Source organism: Larimichthys crocea, chromosome I, assembly GCF_000972845.2.
Source record: "Larimichthys crocea isolate SSNF chromosome I, L_crocea_2.0, whole genome shotgun sequence".
Taxonomy (NCBI): Eukaryota; Metazoa; Chordata; class Actinopteri; family Sciaenidae; genus Larimichthys; species Larimichthys crocea.
The window spans coordinates 35,864,656-35,884,782 of record NC_040011.1 but is presented as its reverse complement, the minus strand read 5'-3'; the positions used below and the strand labels follow the sequence as shown (position 1 = coordinate 35,884,782).

The window sequence follows — 20,127 nt, the reverse complement described above, 5'->3', positions numbered from 1 at the left end:
TGTAACAAAATGAAAATCAGCACCTCTGTAGTTGTTAAATGTTATGTCATAATTAGCACAAAAACTGAAGTGTAAAAATGACAATTTAAGTTGTTTACAGGGTTTTGTCTGGGACTTTTCTGAGCTCGGAACAGTGACATCAGGACGTTCCTGGAGTCTGCACTACTTATTTGGCAATTACTGATGTCAGCTCATAAACCCCTGTAAAACATTAAATTGTATTAATTTAACTCAGATGAGCTGTGAGTTTTCTCACATTTTGGCCAGAAACAGGTTTACTGTCTTTGCCTGTTGCCAGCCTTTATGCTTAGCTAACTGGCTGTTGGTTGTAGGCTTATATTTATCGCTTACAAATGTGAGGGTGGTGTCGATCTTTTCATCTACCTCTTGGCAAAAAAAAAAACTGTTGTGGAGAAATTGCTGAAGTCAAAGGTCAATGGTGAGGTCAGGAAGGAAGAAAGTGTTCAAGAGCCTCTGATGTCTTGGCCAAGGAGAATTAGAGACACTCTCAAAGTTAATCAGAAGTGCCTGAGTCAGTCTCACATTCTGCCCCAATCATCCTGGTGGATAGACTTTAAACTCCAGGATAACACCACAAATACTACATGCCCAGAATTAGTCAAAGAGAATGTTTTTATTCATGGAGGTGTTATTGTCAACATATTCTAGTCTGGAGACACAGATGTCTGTTTACGCAGATTGGAACGTCAACGGCAAGCTATCTATTATTTCTAGGAAGGCAGCAATAGGTCTCTTTGACCCTGGCCACACAAGGGTTGAGATAGACTGCACCTAGTCAAAGCCAAATAATTAATACTGCAGAGGACTCAAGCTCCACACGTGACCTTGTGTAACCTAGGATGGAAAATCCATAACGAAACAACACATATTATTTTCCAAAAAACAAACTTTAACAAACCAAATTTAAATTTAAAGGTTTCAATTAGATTTATTAAATTTACTAAATATTTAAAACAGCGGGTCATTACGAAGACAGGGGACTTTATCATTCTGTTTTAATCTGTATTTAAAAAATGAATACTTTCCTCCTCGGTACAGAGGAGCTTTGGTTATATTTTGCTGTCATAGACAAACATGACAAAATATACTTTGGGTGAAAAATTATGTGATGATCTTTTGTTGTTTTTTGTTTGTTTTTGAAGTTTATTGCTGTGGAAGCCTGTCTCTACACTGGGCTACATCCATCCAAGAAGATGGTATGTATATTGTAATAGGTTCTAGTTCTAACATTTAACTTGTTTAGTCACCCTCACTCTCTCTCTCTCTTTCTTAATAACTCACCTTATCTTGTTGGACTTATCTTTTCCAGGTGACTGTGAGTCTGGCCATGTACATCATGTCTATCTTGGGAATCGTGGTCCTGTTGGCTACAGGATATTCAGCTTTGCCCTTAAGCGACCTTAGGTACAGGACCGTTGGGGGACTCAGTGACTGGGGCTTTACAGAATGGTGAGTTGCAGCCTACATTTTTCAGACTGTATGCAACACATGTTCAAAATGAATAACTTTCTCCTTCACTGTCTCTTTCTCTTTCTTCAGGAGCAGCTTTTAGTTGTGGAAATCAACAGGATGGCATCAACAGGATGGCATCAAATTCATGTGTCACAAAACAGAAACACGAGGACACACCTAAGAAAGTTAGTACAAATGTTTACTCTTTGTACTCTGTAATAGACAACAACAACATGTCGTTATATTTAAAGTAATATTTGTTTTTTTTTTTTCCCTTCGGTGCCTCACTGTCTCCTCCCCCTGACACTCTCCCTCGTGCCATGCCTGTTCTCACACATCTTGACCAATCACGTTCGGCTTTCAATTAAAAAAGTGGAGGAAAAAGAAAACTTGCGGAAAAAAAACTTTTTTTTCTCCACTTTTTTTTGTGTGAAAGCCGAACGTGATTGGTTAAGATGTATAGCAGCATCCAAGGCAGGGGTGACAGACACACACACAGCGGTCGTGGAGGACAAACACGTCAGGAGGGAGACGAGAGACATTATTTATTACATTATTGCATTATTTTGGGTGATAAAGTAATTAAATAGTTAGTACGTTTTATTTATATAGCACATTTTTACACCGTATGCACTGACCAAAGTGCTTTACAATGTCAAAAATAAAATAAAATATAATAACATTTAAAAATATAAAATAATAATAACAGCAATAAAAATAAAATAATAATAATAATTAATTAATAAAACCAATTAATGAAATGTGAGGAGCCGTTTGGGAGCCGAAAGAGCCGGCTCCTTATAGTATGCAGAGCCAAAAGAACCGGCTCTCGAAAAAGAGCCAAAATTCCCATCACTAACAGATACAGGAACTCTTTCCTGCCACATGCCATCACATTGTATAACAACAGCTAGGTCATAGTTTACAATTCACGGTCACTTCACATTTCTCCCTACTTTGCACAAACCACCACTGCCAATTTGCTGTACTGTATGTACTGTACCTCTGTACAATATATTTTATTTTATTTACTATTGATATTTTGAAGTTTGCTTTTTTATGTTTTTATTCTTATGTTGTCTCTTGTCACTGTGTGTAATGCTGCTGCTGCACTGTAATTTCCCAGCTTGGGATGAATAAAGTCTATCTATCTATCTATCTATCTATCTATCTATCTATCTATCTATCTAAAATGAAGAGCCGAAAGATCCGAGTCAAATGATCCGACTCCCTAAAAAGAACCGAAGTTCCCATCACTAGTGCACAGTTTATGGCCCCCTCCTCCTCCTCCTCCTCTCCGGTAGGCGGCGCAGTGTCCGCAGAGGACGCTCCCTCCCACTTAGACCGCTAACACTTCCGTTTCCGAGAGGCAAGGAGCCGCAACAACAACAGCCACAGACAGATTTACTTCATTAGAGAATAAACTCTGTAACATTCAAAGCGGTGAGGCTCCGGACACACGTGACAGACACAGACACGAGCTCAGAGCTGCACGCGCCGGTTTGTCGCGTGAAGAACGGAAGCTCCTCTGAGCGCCAACGGCTGTTTAACTGGCGTTAGCACGCGGCTAACGTTAGCCTGCCGTTACTCTGACTGATCGATCCGATTGATCGGGTTTAAAACGACAGAAATCATTTTGTGTGCGTTTGTATCGACTGCTCATCGTTTAACTAGACAGACAAGACTTCAGAGTAAACGTTAAGACACCTTATCTTGGACAACTCGGCGCTATATGTGCAACACATCGTAGCTTTGTCGCCCATTCAGCCAAACCACCTGGATCATATTTAGATTTTTCTGTCTCTCGGTTTGTTTTAATAGTCTTTAAGGATGTCGGGACAGAAGCGTCCTGCTGACCCCAGCAGTTCCTTGTCCTCCGGTGCGCCCCCCGAGAAGCGGAGGGAGAGGGAAGGAGAGGACGGAGGAGGACCCGGTGTCAGCGCCGCAGCCGGGGGGAGCACCGCGGTGGAGACTGTCATCAAACTGGGAGGAGTGTCCAACTCAGTGAGGGAGCCCCACACTTTATGTTTCCACTTTAGTCACCTCTGTCTGTCTGTGCTCATGTTTGAATGTTTTTCCAGGAGGAACAAGACATCAAAGCGCTCCAGGCTAAGAACCGAAAGTTGGGAGAAGCTCTTGATCAAAGACAGGTGAATGAATCCTCTCGCCTGTGACTCTTTATAAAAAAGGAAGCTGCACCTGTTCGGAGAAAGGTTCATCTCTTTTGGCTTGTTGCTTTGCAGGTGATTGAGGATGAATTGCGAGAGCGGATCGAGAGACTGGAGACCCGTCAGGCCACCGATGATGCCAGTCTGCTCATCCTCAATAGATACTGGAATCAGGTAGACAAAGACTCGTTCGGCGTCGTCCGCCTCCTCGCCTTTTTAACGATCGGAGAGTCCAAATGTGATGCCGTTCTCTCTCTCTCTCCTTCAGTTTGATGAAAACGTTCGACTGACCGTCAGGCGTTATGACCAAGCGAGCAGCGAACCTGATAAATCCCAGGCGGGCGAGGGACGGAGCCTCAAGCCGGAAACTCCAGAGCCTGATGGCGACTCCAACCAGGAGAGAGCCAAGGACAGAGGTAAAGACTGAGCTGGTGCAGGATCATCCGTCAATAACACGTAGATGTTCGGTCACAGCCAAAAACCCTTTCTTCACTGCCGTTGTCATCTCAGGCCAACAGGGAGAGGCGGCCAACTCCTTCCTGGCCACGCTGGCGAGCAGCAGCAGCGAGGAGATGGAGGCTGAGCTTCAGGAGAGAGTGGAGTCCAGCCAGAAGCAGGCCAACCATGTGGTGGAGATATACGAGTGTCTGAAGAGCACCGTGGACCAACTGAAGTCAGAGCTGGACTCTGGAGCAGGTGAGATTGAAACTCATGATGCTGATGATAGCCGTAAAATGTAATAAATATAAAACATGCTTTGGTACTAGAGCAGGGGCGTCCCTCTCTACCTTCAAAAAACTCCTCCTCTCCTGGTACTACCAACAACTGGACATGCTCAATCTAACCCCCCTCTATAACTCTCCCTTCAGTCTACGCGAGCAGTACTTGTCGCTGCCTTTGTCGCACTGTGCCTTGTTTGTTTCCCGGTTTGTAAGTCACTTTGGATAAAAACATCAGTTCAATGAAAATGTGATGATATTATCGTGGCTTTTCTTTCCAGAGGGCAGTCTGTGGCAGGCAGCTTCCACACTGAACTCCCTGCTATCGAGTGAAAACGAGCGGCTGCTACAGCTGTCTGAGGATCTCAAGCAGAAGCACAGTCACATGACAAGCGAGGTGCAAATCATCCTACTTGTTTCAATCCTACTTAGAAACCATAGCCATAAATATAGATGCATTTAGACTTGTTATACACGGTGTCTTACTGTGTGAAATAACTTCATCGTCTAGCAACTTTGTTGCATGGTAATATCTTAGGAAGGATTATGTTTCTATTGACTCTTATGTCCGGTGTGGTGTCATGTCTCTGTATTCCTGTCTTTGTCCAGTCCCGGCCTCTGGGTCGTGCAGCTAACAAAGCAGACCAGCGTGTCAGCGAGCTGCAGGTTCTGATCGAGGAGCTCCAGTGGGACATGGAGAAGATCCGCCGCCGAGAGAACAGACTGAATGCACACCTGATCGAGATACTGGAGCGGGTGAGGATGCGTTCGCTCTGTGACCGTGTTGTGCAAATGTTCTGATGTTTGTGTTGTAACACTCCCTGTAATGTATCACAGGTGAACAGCAAAGGCTATAAGGTGTGTGGGGAGGCCAGCAGCGTTTGTGGGACCATCACCATCAACAAGCGAAAGGTGAGAATTTTATTTCACAGTTTTTTTCCAGTGAAGACAAGAAGTGAAGTGAGAGATGTCCTCGTCAAATTCTTTTTATTTCCACACCTGGCTTTTCATCCTGGTTTGACATTTTCCTTCTCTCCTTTCAAGTTTGAAGAGATGAACAGTGAGATGGAGGAGAACAAGGAGCTGGCAGACAACCGCCTCACTGAGCTGCAGAAGCTCCAGCAGGACCTGCAGACCGTGCACCAGGAGAACAACAGCATGAAGGTGGACTCTTTTTCTTGACTTTCATTTGCAAACTTCTCATTAACAGATTATTGTATGTTCTATGAATTATTGCAACATCATAGTATTAAAGCTTCTCTCTCTCTCTCTCTGTTCCTCTGAGACGGAGCTGCTGAGTCGAGCAGAGGGCATGGTTAAAGAGACGTCAGAGTATCGCTGTCTGCAGTCACAGTTTTCTGTGCTCTACAATGAGTCTCTGATCCTCAAGGGTCAGTTAGATGAGACACGCGCTCGGCTCAACACTACCAGGACGGCGAGGCTTCGACAGCTGGAGCACATGGAGGTAAGTGTCTCTGTGTGTGTGTGTCAGTGTGACCTTTTAGTCCATTTCTTATTTTAATTCTCTATATGTGCAGAATGATGAGGTGGCTCTCCAGAGGAAAGTTCGCACAGAGGTGTTTCAGCTGGAAGACACGCTGGCTCAGGTCAGGAAGGAGTATGAGATGCTACGCATCGAATTTGAACAGACCCTGGCTGCCAACGAGCAAGCAGGTAACGAACAGGTTCTGGTTTAAATAATAATCGCATTGAAAAGGCAGCACGACTAAATTCCCCGACTTTCTTTTTTGTCTGTTTCACTCTGACTGCTTCTTTCTTTCAGGTCCCATCAACAGGGAGATGCGTCACCTGATCAGCACGCTGCAAACGCACAACCAGCAGATGAAGGGAGAGGTGGTGAAATACAAGATCAGATTAAGAGAGACACAAGCTGAGCTCAACCAGGTAGGTTGTAAAGAGATGGTGCTGTCTTCTCGTCGTTTTGATAGTGACACATCTGATGGGTATGTTAAAGCAGACCACATCACATTGAAACACATTCATCTGTTGCCTCTCTAGGTCCGTGCCTCAAAGGGCAACGCCATCCTCCAATCCCAGTCGAGCACAGAAATAGATGTGAAGGATGAGACAACCTCTCCTTCGACGCCAGCCGTCTCTGGAGAACCTGCGATCAAGACAGAGCCTGACAACGGCTCCTCCACGCCCAGCAGCACAGGTAAAGTCTGTTTGACTGATTATGAAATAATGTTTACTTTAAATTAGAAATGTAAACAATGAAATGAGCTTTTTTTATTGATTTTTGTGATGAACACTGTTTGACAACCTCTCCTTCGCTTTGTTTTTGTTTTTTCTCCTTTAGGAGCGACGGTGAAAACAGAGCCTGGAGTAGAACCCGAGGCGACGGTAAAAGAGGAGGAGAAGGAGGAGAAGAAAGAGAAGGAGGAAAAGAAAGAGAAAGACATTGCTAAAAAAGAGGAGAAGGATAGAGAGCGTGAAAAAGAGAAGGAAAAGGAAAGAGAGAGGCCGACCCGCAGCAGTGGAAGCGGCAGCGTGATAAAGGATGAGAAGGAGAAGCCGGGGAGCAGCAGCCAACCCGAGGAGTCAGCCGGGGAACGCCTTTCTATGGTCGGAGGGTCAAAGAGGAAGGAGATGGAGCAGCTGAAGATTGTCAGAGCAGAACTCAAGTGAGACGCATCCCGCAAATAAAGTTGGCTTTTATTTTAGATCATTCAAATTTTAAACTACCAAATGGATGAAGAAAAACTGGGTGGCCTGGTGGTTAATGATACTGTCAGCAAGCATTTAATCACACTGGATCATTTCAGTTTTTTAATATAAACGCCTCCATAGATACTTAAAGGACCAGTGTCGAGGATTTATTGACATCTAAAAGTTTAGATGCATGTTGCACATATACTATACTATACTATACTATACTATACTATACTATACTATACTATACATACACCACAGTTGGAGATGTTTTGAACATGTTCGACAACCCCTTGATTTTTCCAGTACAGTCGTCCCTCGCTATATCGCGGTTCACTTTTCGCGGACTCGCTGTTTCGCGGATTTTTTCTGTGTAATTTTGCATGCTTTTTTTTTTTTTACAGCGTACTGTACAGTATGAACGCGCATTGTGTTCTGCGTCCTGATTGGCTAAGTGAGAACCGCATGTGTGTTCTGCGTCCTGATTAATTAAGGGAGTACTGTACAAAATGCGTGTAAAAAGGTGTATAAAAGTGTGTGGTTAGGGGTTTTACGGCCTTAAAACATGTATAATAATTGTAAAACTTACTTCGTGGATTTTGTTTATTGCGGGTTATTTTTAGAACGTATCCCTCGCGATAAACGAGGGACCACTGTATGTTTTATTTGTTTTTGTTGATGCTGTGAGTCAGCTTCAGACTGCAGAGTCCATTAAAATACATGCCATTCATGTAACTAACAAATGTGACTGTGAATCACCAACAGTGGCTCACATGGAATAGTAGTCTCTTGTCTTAATGTATGGAAGATAAACAGAAAGTATCAGGATGGTGCCAATTATCATTTCAAACCAAAGTGCAGAGCCTTTTGATTTCTGATCCTGCGTGATGGTTTTTATGAGATTGGATGAAGGTGATTTGTTTGTTAAAGACTCTCACTTTGACTTTGCAGGAAAGCTCAGGAGTCCCAGAGGGAGATGAAGTTGCTGCTGGACATGTACCGCTCAGCACCAAAGGAGCAGAGGGACAAAGTCCAGCTCATGGCTGCAGAGAAGAAGTCCAAGTCAGAGGTGAACAGCACTGCACACTATAGAACCAAGCTATCTACACAAGCACACAAGTGAATACATAAGAGTTGAGAAGCAGGATAATAGATGTTTAATTGTTGTTGATCTGTTTCCTGTGGAAGTTTGTGTTCATATGTAGAAACCCTGAGATCCGGTCCTGGGTTCATTTATTACAATTCTGTTGCAGCTGTGATTATTAAAGGTCTTGTATCGTGGAAGTCTCATAATAAAAATGCTGATTCCAGGGAGAGGAGCTGCGGCAGAGGCTGAGGGAGCTGGAGGAAAGGGAAAGGAGGGAAGGCAAGAAAATGGCAGATGAAGAGGCTCTGAGGAAGATCCGCTCTGTGGAGGAGCAAATCGACATCCTCAACAAGAAGCTCTCTATAGCAAAACAGGTGTGTGAGCTGATCATTTTGTCTTTATACACAAACAAAGCATCCTTCTTCTCTCTGACACCGTGTCGCATCTCTGCTCTTCCCCCCACCCACCCACCACTGCAGGAGGAGGACGCGCTGCTGAGCGAGATGGACGTGACGGGGCAGGCCTTCGAGGACATGCAGGAACAGAACATCCGTCTGATGCAGCAGCTCAGAGAAAAAGACGATGCCAATTTCAAGCTCATGAGCGAGCGGATCAAGTCCAACCAGATCCACAAGCTGCTAAAAGAGGAGAAGGAGGAGCTGGCAGACCAACTGCTCACTTTAAAAACACAGGTGAGTCACCAGGAGACGCCACAAATTAAATTAAATAGATTAAAAGTTTTAAATGTCACATTTGTCTTAACTCTTTTGTTTTTTAAAAATCATTGCTAACTGTCATATTTTCTTTGGGATTGTCCCCATTTGCCAGGTGGATGCCCAGCTGCAGGTAGTGAGAAAGCTTGAGGAAAAGGAACGCCTCCTGCAGGGCACCATCAGCACTGCCGAGAGAGAGCTGGCACTTCGAACGCAAGCTTTGGACATGAACAAACGCAAGGTAACGCGTCATATAAAGGTCATGGAGTCAAGGACTGTGCAGTATAAGAAGCAGCGACGTTCTTATCTCTTTTGTTTGTTCCTTCAGGCTCAAGACTCTGCGTTGCTGTCGGAGGAGGTGCGGACTCAGCTGGAGCAGGTTCAGCAGAGGCTCAACCTGGTCCGAGAGGAAGTCGTCGAGAACAGCATCTCCAGGGAGAAAGAGTCCTTTAATGCCCGGCGAGCACAGGTAACAACACATACCCACAAATACACGTTACGGCAAGACATGTTTTAAGCACACACAGAACGTGGAAGACAGACTCGTTTTACTCACAGCTGTTAACTGTGTTTCAGGAGGACATCTCCAAACTCAGGAGAAAGATCGAGAAGGCCAAGAAACCAGCTGAGAAGATCAGCAACGGAGATGACATCTTAAATGAAGAAATCAACGACTATAAGGTTTGTTCCTGTGATTCAAAATATGCTGAAAACTTTTTCACTGATCCTGCTCATCCACGTACTTTTAATGGCTATTTCTTCAGTGTGAGCAGTCACAAGGTAACAAGCAGAGACTCTAGAAACTACTCGTCCCGACCAGGAAATAAACCTGCAAAACATGTTTTCCTGTTCTTACATTAGCTGTTTTTGTGTGAAGCTGGTTGTATTGTTATCAACTGACCTGATCTAACTCTAACAAGACAACTAATGAGCATATGGAAGTCAAACCACCGTCTGAACTCATCCTCATATTCTTTGATACGAACGCCTGAGTTGAGCACACTTCTACAGTTATACGTGACTGAGATCACGGGAACTTAACTCGACGGCCTTCTGGCAAAAAGCCCCGGACAAACATGTTGACAGAACTCTGTTGATCTTTTTGTAAGTAAATATAAGTTATGTCTCTCGTTTCCTACCAAATGAGACCAGCTGTCAACACGCTCGCACTGTTTTCGACGGGAACACGGAAACACTGACATCACACATTTAGTGACAGTGTGTGGAGTCGATGTCCGAGCCACAGGAATCTGAAGAGCCTGTGCTCGCTTGTAAGTGGTTTGATGTAACGATGAGGGATTGCACACCCTGCCACCATAACACCAGATATGAGACTCAGTCGTGGCCACATCAGGGTTATAATCAGCCTTCATATCACGTGCTGTGTTCCTGACATCACTGTTACCATTTAAGGACTGCTGAGCTTGTAGATATTTGTGTCCACTCATTACAAAACCATTCAGCTCAGGATAAAAATGACTTCTAATGTTATTATTCAAACCATCTCCCCCTCCCCCTCCTTCTCTCTCTCTCTCTCTCTCTCTCTTTTTCCCTCCAGGCACGTTTAACATGTCCGTGCTGCAACTCTCGGGTAAAGGACGCGGTACTGACAAAGTGCTTCCACGTCTTCTGCTTCGAGTGCGTCAAGACGCGCTATGACACCCGTCAGAGGAAGTGCCCCAAGTGCAACGCCGCCTTCGGAGCGAACGACTTCCACCGCATATACATCGGCTGAAGCTGCAGTTCACCCTACGCGTGTACTTGCAAGAAGAAGAAGAAAAAAAAAGGGGGTCAACGAGATGAGCAGTAGTGCAAATACTGCCGGGAGCAAGACTCACCACTCTGAACATGTACACCACCTCCTCCTCCTCCTCCTCCTCCTGTGTGCACAGGACACTATGAGTGTGATATCTAGATGATTCCAGCCTCAGAGGGGCCGCAGTGATGCTCTGAACTGAATGTTTTAATGTTTTTTTTCTTTTAAACCAAGACTGAATTCAGCTCCTAGTATCCACTACTTTAGTGTATGTTTGCAGATACTGATGCGAGAGGAATGAGAGTGTGAGTTTGACACATTTTTCTGTGTGTGTGTGTGTGTGTGTGTGTGTGTGTGTGTGTGTGTGTGTGTAAACAACCAACCTACAAACCAGAAGAAGATAAACAATTAGTCCAGCGAGAAAACAAAATTCCAGTGTTCGTATGTTTGTATGATGTCGGCGTGTGTGTACATAAACTGTATGTCATTTGTTTCTTTTTTTTTTTTTTTAATTTGTTCTCTTAAAAAAACAAAAAAATCTGACTTGATGCCGTGTACTTGCTGTCCTACTAGTTATTAAACTGACCAAAAAAGTGTCCAGCTTCTGTTTCCATGCCACCAATTTATCAAACCCTAGGCTGGGAACAATCTCAACATTAAACCACAAGTCCCAGTGTGCAAATCTCTGTTTATCCGTGTGCAGAGCCGCCTTCCTCTTCCACCCTCCCCCTTTTGCGTGAAGGATGTAGACGTGTTTGCATATTGAAAACTGTCGTTAGAAACGCTGGAAGGAAGGGAGCGTCATGCGGGAGCAGCGACATGGGGAGGGTTATATGTTTTTCATTCTTTTAAAGGTTGTGCAACGTAATCCATCGCAGCAGTGCGTTTGATGTACGCTCAGAGACAAAGGAGAAACCAAACCTGACTGATCTGGAGCTGGAAATAAAGAGGCTTTGGGAGGCTCGTGGTCGGCTCAGAGTCACCCACCGCGTTTTTTCTTCTTATTTTTTAAGCCGTTTTTACGCGCAAAGCTTCAACGTTCATTAAAACTTTTGGGGATATTTATATAATATCTTTTTTTAAATTTTTTAATTAAATACATCTTCATTGATGATCTCATATCTCGACCACTGCTGGATCTAAGCCTGTAACGGTTTCTTACCAAATATAGCCACTGTTCGTGCGTCTTGACGGAGCGGAGCGAGCCTAGATTGGATATTTGCAGCGCTGCCAAAGTTTATAATTAAATCTTCAGCTCGTTTTGAGACATTACGGTTTTGTACTACCAAGTCATCTTTTTTAAATTTGTTTATTCGCTACTTGAATCAGTCTCTTTGTTATTTTAAACAGAACTGTGGTTTTTATTGATATTTTTGTGCCCATTGTGAATGCACGCTGACTTAAACTCGCTGTGCAGCCATTTTTAAGTCTTTGATTTACAAGCCAGTCTTGAGTCACTGAACACGCTGCTCAACCTGCTCTGGACTGCAGCTTTTATTCCGTGCACAATCAATATCAGCAGCTTTTTGTTTGTTTTGTTTTGTTTTCACGAATCCGCAACAATGAGTTTTTGTGCGTCAGGCTCTGGGCGCGGTGGTGGATGTGCCATGGCTCAGGTTTTCCTCACCATCTGTTTGTTGGTGCTCGGGTTGACGGTGGGTTGGACTGGAGCCGAAGCTGAGCAAGCCAATCCGACCGAGGGGAGCCCACCGGCGGTCACCCTCCGTACACTGATAACAGGAACCTGCCAGGAGGTCCAGCGTTACGCGGAGTCCGTGGTGGGGAGCGGCGTGATCCGGTCAGCTGCTGAGGTACAGAGAGGAGGCGCATCACCGGTTCATAGCCTGCTGCTTCTCTCCATGCACCAGGAAGTGGATCTCCACTCCTTTTTTCTTAATTTCCTATTTTACTGGGCGCTTGGTCTAACTTCACTGTTTTGCTCTATGAATAACTGATACCTGATCACTAATTTTCTCTCTCCATTCATTTCCTTACCCTTCACACACATTCCTCTCCCCATGTCCCTCAACTTGTTAATCCTCTCCCCTGATCCCCTCATCTTCTCTGTCCTCATTTCATGCCTTCTTACATATCCTTGCATCCCCCCTCTCACCTACACTTCTCTGTCTCCCTGCTTCCACCCTCACTGTGGCTCCCTCTTCCCCAGAGTGCAGTGTTGTTTCTTGAGTCAATGCTTGGTCAGGAGAACATCTATACGGTGGCCATGGTAAGAACCCTCCTGGGTGTCTAGCATCTAGCCTGCCCCGAGTCCTCTCCGTTCAGCTTGTGTCACAACATAGTCTGTGCAGAGCATGACTGTAGTTAAGCTGTATGTCTACAGTGATATTTGCATGGAGAGGCCATAATATACAGTAGTCCTGTTTGTGAGCTTAATGTGATAAGATTCTGTGTTGATAAGAAGGCTGAAATTATTCACCATGATTCATTTAGTGTCTCTAAATGCAAAACATAGGGTGTGTACATGATCCTTGGATGAGAAAGATTAAAACATCTTATGAGCCCTGTAAATAAAATTCCTGTGGTTTCCTGTGAGATAACAGAGTTGAAAAGGAGGAAACTGATGTAATTTAGTGCTCAAATTTAACCCTCAAGGAAAAAGTTAAACAAAAGATCTGCATGCCACACTGACAGATCCCAGTAACTTGAAGAAATGTCGCTCTGTTACATTTAAGATCGGTCAGGCACTGTCTGATAATATTGCTCTTTAAGATATACTGGGAGTTATCAGTACATGTGCAGATATTTTCTCTAACATCATTGTTCGTTTTGATCCTTTCCTCTGTTCGGTTTGAAATACATAGTCTAATCCTCAGATGAGCTTTAAAAGCACGGATCAAATCTAAAAGGAAGCATAGTTTAGGCCTTTTTAAGGGCTACATTACACCTCCTAAAAAAAGTCTGTGGCCTCCAGCAGCCTGCCTATTGGCATTAACTCATCACTGAAACATTTTAATATGTATTTGACTGTGAAACGGAGCCTCGCAGCAGTAAATTATTAAGTGCTTTTTCAAGCGATGCAAACAAGCTGACACGGAGTGACAGATGCTTGACAGCCCTGTCTGTGTGTAGCACGACAGGTGCAGATAAGATACTTGTCCAACTTACTGGCCTACCCTTGACCCTGTCTGTGACAAGGCTACACGGTGTTTATGTGTGTTGTGTGATTTTTATTTTTTTTTGGGGGGAGGGGTGGGGTTGGTGAGCAGAGACTGTACAGGAATAGAGAGGGACTCTTTCCAGCTGTCACTTGCATGCACAGCTGCTTGTCCAAGTCAACAATACAGTACTTCTTCTATCTTGAGGTGCAACTCAGCAGCATGTACAGTCTGTATTAATGTAATTAGCAAGTTTGAACAAGTGGCTGCTGTTAATATCATAAGAAGTGTGAATTATACTGTGTATCAGAGCCACTGCTGCATTTCTGTATCTCTTCTCTGCATGATTATTGCTGTACACAGAATGCTGCCTGTCTTCATTGTTGCCATGCTTAACAGCAAAGTAAAACATGTCTCCACCTTGTTTCTACACCGCCACAGTTCTTTCAGATGGTGATCCGATTCCTGGCTGAAGGAGCTGCCAGCGGCCTGAACGTCATCGCTGTTTATGTCACAGAGATCCTCAGGGTCACAGGATTCGATGGTGGGTACCAGGATGACCCATGGTTATGTGTTTGTTTTGGCTTTGCAGCATGCTCTACTTTTATCTCTCTGCAGTTGAGAGGATAGAGGGCAATGAAAGTTTTAAGTGCAAGTGAAAATATGCAGACGTGCCTCTCCCTCAGGCAATTTGACTTTCGGCCACTCCTGTTTAAGTGTGTTTACTCCTGTTATTTCCTGTACAACAGTCTGGTATTTTCAAACGGTGTTTCCCTTTTATGAAAGTATGCCTAAGCTTCATTTCCTCCCTCCACAGTGGCATTAACGTTGCCCCGCTTCACTCCAGAGGGCGTGACTGCCATCGCCCAGTGGGGTCTGGTGGCCCTCATTGGCTACTGGGTGCTGACCATTGTCCTCCGTCTGCTGATTTGCGTGGTGAGGCGGGTGTTCTGGGTGGTGAAAACCGTCTTGGCGCTCTGGCTTTTTGGACTCATTGTGACTGATAAGACCGCCACTGCAGACACCACGGCGGTTCGATTGGGTGGACTGGTTCTGGGATGCGTCTTGTTAACTCTGCTCACTTCGGGCTCTGAAAAGACTTGTAGTGTGGACAACCGGCTGAGCTCCCTGGAAGGCCGGCTGAAGGCTGTAGAGAAGAGGAAAGGGGAATAGTGACCGGAGAGGGTGGAGGGGAAAGGGGTTAAGATGGACACGGGTGATGGCCAGCTAAGAAAATAGATAACATTGATGATTTCTGTATGTGTGTCAAACTATTATGGGAAATAAAATCTCTGGGATTTTTAATCAGAAATGATCTTCTTGCTTGCCTTCAGAAAAAGCCACATGGAATGATTTTATCATGGTAATGTATCATACACAAAGGCCTTTAAAATGTGCACACAATTTGTCTGTGAGGCAGTGCTGTGAGCTATTTGTTGATGTCAGCATGCAAACATCGGCAGGTATAATATTTACCATGTTAGTTCAGCATGTTAGGATGATAACATTTGCTCATTGGCACTAAACACAAAAAGCTGAGGCTGAGGTGTGCGCTCTCAGTCTCTAGTTTCGGGCTGTGGGTCAAGCAAATGCACGGGGACAGCTTCCTCTGTCCGCTCCAAACATTGGACAACTCAACACTGACAAACAATGTGATGCATCACATCAAGGTTTTTCCTTAGATCACGCCACCAAACTTAACAATCACTTATATTAAAGGCAAGGCGTACTATAAAACATAGTTCCTGTTCTAAATTAAGGAATAGAATACAAATAGTTATCATTAATTCAATTAAAAATCAATTATCTAAATAAACTTGAGGAAAAAAAGGTAATCTATATTATTTATTTATATATATTTGCAGGTGATCATAATCAGACAGAATTTAACTTGATGGTAAGCAAAACCCAGGATTCACTAAAATCCTGGGGCTACATCCACTGGCAACCGTGAATGTCTTGTATAAAATTGAAGGCCAATCCAATTAGTCGATTTTAAGATATTTAATTACTTAAAAACGTTTAACTGGTGGTGCTAGAGGAACAACTGGGACCATTAAAGCCATGTGTGTTCAGGCTCTGGCCACCATTCACCTAATTTCCCGGCAAACGACCGTTCAGGTAATTTATTATGAACCAAAGTGGAGGATTATATAGAAAACGATCTCTTTTTAAATTGGGTCTTTTTAAATCAAACTAATCAAGCAGCTTCTCTCATCTTTAATGTTTCCACTGATCACAGCCATTTTAGTGTCTTCAACCCAGGCTGACCTGTGGTCTGTTGACATTCTCTGAAGACCCTGTGCCTGATTGGTTCCCAGCTGCTCACTCAGCTGGAAGCTTTTTTGATGTTATGGGTTCACACTAACTATCTTCACCCCCACTGCCACTCCAGCTGAGTGGAACAACCTGACCTCTGTGCTAGCTATTATCATTCCTGCTATAGCTCAACCCGCAGAACTCACTTCCGTCCTACACATTGTTGTTGTGGTGGAGTAACAAGAGGCCCAGATATGAATCCACAGTGAAACTAACTGTGAAGACTCGCTGTGCCACTATCGCTCTGCATCGTCACAGAGGCAAAGATAGCAAAGATAACTCAAGATCTAAATGCAAAATAATTATTTGATAAGAAGATCTGAGCCACATAAGAAGTTAGTAAATGGAGCTTCTGACTTTAAAGCTGCTGTGTTCAATATTTCTATAACAACAATGGATAAAATGAGTATATAAAAAGTTAAATGTTTAGTTTGTATTAATACAATTAATACATTAAAAAAATATCACCTGTCTGTCAGTTCCACACATCTTTACAGAGCTTTCTTTTTTTTACACCTTTAAGCTCATTGCTGGTTTTCCAGCGTGCAGTTTTACTGTCTTTCAGTTGCAGCAAACACAGACAGCTAGAAACAAGCTAGTGAACATGTGGTGTATTGAAGGATTTAGCACCTTCAGGAATTGGTGGAGAGCAAAAAAAGAAAAGAAAAAAGAAACACAACTCTAACAAAAAATGTTGCTGATGGTCTGTTAAATGTACCATAACAACTTCATGAAAAGATGTAAGTGTGATCTCATTCTAGTTACAGATTACCAATTATGTGATTAAAAGTCATAAGACTTTAAGTCCTCTAGAAATGATACCATGATTTAATTATCATGCACCTTGTTAGCAAAATGACCAAAACGCAAACTCCTTGTTAACTCCACTGTCCACTGCTTAAAGACAAAGGGTAAAAACAACATTTGTAATATAACTAGATAAACTGGATCTGTAGATTTAGAACTATCACAGTTATGGTTAGTGCATCCATTGTTCCTTCCCCCTTGTTAAAAATGAACAAATCCCCAACTGACTGTAGTCCTACCTAAAGCACAAGGATGTGATCGACATAGAGAGAGATTTTCTGGATCACCGAGGGTAACAAATGTGTCTACAAAGAATTGTCTCACCCAACAAACAGATTTATGGCTCTGCAGTTTTTCTTTACAACACAAAAAAGGCACAGCCATAATTTTACTTGTGCTCAGTCGAGTTTCTTCTGTGAACCAGTTGGCATGGTGTGAAAGAATGTATATGCTCGGCTGAGCTTTTGGCTGTGTGGTGGCACGTCGGGTGGGTGGTGCTTGTAGTGGTGTCACAGCTAGTAAATGATGACAGCATGGAGACAGTGAATGAAGCACAAGACCACAGACCATTCACAGTTTTATTAGTTTTAACACAGCTGACGTGAAGTCCAAATACACTATGATCCAAACACAAGATGCTGACTTGTTTAAAAATGACTTCAACTCTCATATCTCAAAAGTGCACCAGTTAGCATAATAAAAAAAACAGACTATATACCATCATGCATAAATAAGAAATTGTATGTATTCAAGGCTCAAGTGCGTGATGAACGTGTTTTTATGCCACTGTTCCACTCACCTTTTAAAATGTGCACAAAGAAAAGGCAACTGGTGCTTGTGATGTTTTTACACAATCACTGGAATGTAACAAGAATACCATCGCTACAATAAACGTTAAGATATGTGTGTCACACGCCCGAGCAAATGAATAACTGCTGTGCAGTAGCTATATATCAATATGAGTTATTTCATTCTAATTCAGAATACACAGTAGACTGTATAATGCAATCATCCGATAAAACAAGAAGAGAGATAGTACAGAGATAAAGCTAGTTCATTTTTGTGTCCTTCCTTTAAAAGTCAACCTGGTCTGCAATACATGTTGAGAATTCACTCAGTAAAACTAACGGGACTCTTTAAGAGAGACTCCTGAGGTAGAAGGCAGAAGGTGATGCAGTGATTCAAGATCGAGCAGGTTTTTTTAATTTAAATTTTCACCCCTTCGTGTATGGCTTTGAACTAGGGGTGGGCGATATATCGAATATACGTAAATGTTTTAAGCCGTCATCATTTAATTCTCAGAGTTTCGCCTGTCACTCACTCACAGCACGCAGCACACTGCCACGCCCACCCAGAAAAATCCCCTGCGCGCATGCGTACTGTCTGTATCAAGTGAGGAGAGAAGTGAAGAGCCCGAGCGAGTTAATTGAAGATGGAGACGGACGACTTGGATCCGAAGAAAAGCAGCTGCGCTCACGCCAGCCGTCTCTCGTTTTGGTCACGTCAGCCGCTCCAATATTTTCAAGTGCGCCCTTATTGCCGACTTTATGGCAAATACTTTGAGAAAACTGGGAAAGTCAGCACTAGCTTACTGCAGCGTGTGGACACTTCCGGTTTTCAAAATAAGACGTGGGTGTTAAATTTATTAAAGGTTTATTTATAAAATATGAAGAATGGTTAAAATTTGATTTAAAACAGTGTCTCATAAGCCAAGTATGATCCTGCACTGCTTTAAAGCTCATATTTACATTATGAAATGCATTAAAAATTCATAAAAAAATATGACAAGTGTTAAAATGATATAAAAAGAGTACAAAACAACAACAACAAAAATATCGAGATATATATCGTGTATCGCGATATAGCTTAAAAATATCGAGATATTGGTTACAGGCCATATCGTGCAGAACTACTTTGAACCTGTGATCACGATACGATTTGCTCGTACACATGCGGCTTTTGAAGGCTGTATGTTCATAGTAAAACTAAAATAAAAATATGACTGATTCGGATGCAAAATAAGGTTATAAAACATGGCACAATGAAACATTGTGAAATGTGGAAGAACAGATTTGTCAATATGTGAGGAGTCAAAAATGTAAATGTAATGTAAAAATGTTGTTAATGTGAAATGAATAGTTAGGAAATACACTTATCCACTGCTGGGAACCACTGTAATGTCTGTGCGGTACACTTCATGTGCTACAGCCAGGAGCTGTTTAGCTTAGCTTAGCATAAACACTAGAAACAGGGGGAAACAGCTAGCTTGGCTCAGTACAGAGGTAACTAAATTTGATGACGAGCACCTCTAAAGTTCACTAATTAACATGTTACTGACTTGATCCATAAAAAAACAAATCGTAAAAACATCAATTTGCTGTTTTACAAGGGACACAAGGGACTATTTCTTGGCTGGGACCAGTGGCCAGGCAACCAGTGGAAACTAACTGGTAAATAAGTGTATTTCACAAAATGAAAAACTACAAATTTGAGTGCACTTTTAAGGCTTTCTGGGAAAGTTGAGTTTGTCTGACGTATAAACACCGCAGCCAGTTGAATCTGAACTGAGTGGGGGGGCAGAGGGAAAGGTCAACCCCTTCACTTCAAATTGTGGCTCAGGGTCAGAGAGAACAGGGACAGTTGGGACGTCTTCCTGCCGTGCTGGAGGGTAAACCTGGAGAGACAAAGACACATCACTGAGTATCACAAGCAGGCTCTCAATTGATTCAAAACCTGACTTCAGTTTAAAATATAGATATTAGCTTGTTTTATATATGCTCCATCAAAAGATTTAGGCACATTATTACCACAGATTTTTTTGATGCGCACTGATTTACTTGTTAGATTGCGATAAATCTTTTGAAGCTTATTATGTTTACTTTTTGTTGATACAGTGTCAAAGAGATGTGGATTCAACTCTGTGATAACATTGCTTTTATGAGTGAGTTTACGCTTTGTTATTCCTTGTGCATGAAGATTTATTTCACTGATCGACAAGCAAAAGCAGCTAGTAAACATGGCTTGCTTTGCACATTCTTCTGGAGGAAGGAAATGTTGAAAAATACTATTGCACTTTTATTTTCAGGTGGGAGTCTGGTGTGTGTGTGTGTTGGGTGTGGTGTGTGTTGTGTGTGTGTGTGTGTGTGTGTGGTTGCAGCAGGTCATACCTCAGAAAAAGCTGGCGGGTCAAATGCCATAGTAGGAGGATTGTGTATCTGCAGAGTGAGGCAACAAGTAACACATTAGTAGCGGAGAATAAACAAGAGAGGACATCTCTCTATGACATGAAACAAACA

The 20,127-nt window shown here is 43.0% G+C and overlaps 3 protein-coding genes across 7 annotated transcripts in view; 2 read left to right on the top strand and 1 right to left on the bottom strand.

Annotated features, from left to right (window-relative positions):
* The first annotated feature begins 2,783 nt into the window (after positions 1 to 2,783).
* Positions 2,784 to 11,184, top strand: rnf20 (ring finger protein 20, E3 ubiquitin protein ligase). Of its 3 annotated transcripts, none has more exons than XM_027280282.1 (22): positions 2,784 to 2,916; positions 3,295 to 3,477; positions 3,555 to 3,623; positions 3,717 to 3,815; positions 3,910 to 4,057; positions 4,152 to 4,337; positions 4,642 to 4,757; positions 4,970 to 5,116; positions 5,198 to 5,272; positions 5,405 to 5,524; positions 5,646 to 5,825; positions 5,899 to 6,034; positions 6,144 to 6,265; positions 6,380 to 6,536; positions 6,681 to 7,005; positions 7,985 to 8,102; positions 8,345 to 8,494; positions 8,600 to 8,812; positions 8,949 to 9,074; positions 9,162 to 9,302; positions 9,410 to 9,514; positions 10,392 to 11,184. In XM_027280282.1, the coding sequence occupies exons 2-22, from the start codon at positions 3,304 to 3,306 to the stop codon at positions 10,566 to 10,568; spliced, it is 3,084 nt and encodes a 1,027-aa protein (XP_027136083.1). In that variant the 5' UTR covers positions 2,784 to 2,916; positions 3,295 to 3,303; the 3' UTR covers positions 10,569 to 11,184. The 3 variants fall into 3 exon arrangements, with proteins under 3 accessions (XP_027136083.1, XP_027136087.1, XP_027136086.1); XM_027280286.1 differs by having other exon boundaries at positions 2,828 to 2,842; XM_027280285.1 differs by lacking the exon at positions 2,784 to 2,916 and adding an exon at positions 2,925 to 3,113.
* Positions 11,185 to 11,304: 120 nt separating this feature from the next.
* On the top strand, positions 11,305 to 15,017 carry si:dkey-74k8.3 (transmembrane protein 109). Of its 2 annotated transcripts, XM_010756057.3 has the most exons (4): positions 11,305 to 12,400; positions 12,757 to 12,816; positions 14,147 to 14,249; positions 14,523 to 15,017. In XM_010756057.3, the coding sequence occupies exons 1-4, from the start codon at positions 12,152 to 12,154 to the stop codon at positions 14,876 to 14,878; spliced, it is 768 nt and encodes a 255-aa protein (XP_010754359.2). In that variant the 5' UTR covers positions 11,305 to 12,151; the 3' UTR covers positions 14,879 to 15,017. The 2 variants fall into 2 exon arrangements, with proteins under 2 accessions (XP_010754359.2, XP_010754360.2); XM_010756058.3 differs by lacking the exon at positions 12,757 to 12,816 and having other exon boundaries at positions 11,307 to 12,400.
* A 3,611-nt stretch (positions 15,018 to 18,628) lies between these two features.
* LOC109142801 (uncharacterized) overlaps positions 18,629 to 20,127 on the bottom strand; it is a 28,154-nt gene continuing 26,655 nt past the window's right edge. The window contains exons 12-13 of one of the 2 annotated variants that reach the window (XM_027286351.1): positions 19,999 to 20,046; positions 18,629 to 19,505 (exon numbers count right to left, since the gene is read on the bottom strand). In XM_027286351.1, the coding sequence (XP_027142152.1) occupies positions 19,332 to 19,505; positions 19,999 to 20,046 (222 nt within the window). In that variant the 3' untranslated portion in view covers positions 18,629 to 19,331. The remainder of the gene's footprint in view (positions 19,506 to 19,998; positions 20,047 to 20,127) is intronic. The other variant, XM_027286353.1, reaches the window with a different exon arrangement.

Excerpts from the sequence above, each read along its gene's own strand:
- rnf20 (XM_027280282.1), top strand. The coding sequence starts at position 3,304 with ATGTCGGGACAGAAGCGTCCTGCTGACCCCAGCAGTTCCTTGTCCTCC. Across the intron at positions 5,273-5,404 it reads TCACCATCAACAAGCGAAAG|TTTGAAGAGATGAACAGTGA; the intron begins GTGAGAATTTTA and ends TCTCCTTTCAAG. Across the intron at positions 9,075-9,161 it reads TGGACATGAACAAACGCAAG|GCTCAAGACTCTGCGTTGCT; the intron begins GTAACGCGTCAT and ends TTGTTCCTTCAG.
- si:dkey-74k8.3 (XM_010756057.3), top strand. The coding sequence starts at position 12,152 with ATGAGTTTTTGTGCGTCAGGCTCTGGGCGCGGTGGTGGATGTGCCATG. Across the intron at positions 12,401-12,756 it reads TGATCCGGTCAGCTGCTGAG|AGTGCAGTGTTGTTTCTTGA; the intron begins GTACAGAGAGGA and ends CCTCTTCCCCAG. Across the intron at positions 12,817-14,146 it reads ACATCTATACGGTGGCCATG|TTCTTTCAGATGGTGATCCG; the intron begins GTAAGAACCCTC and ends ACACCGCCACAG.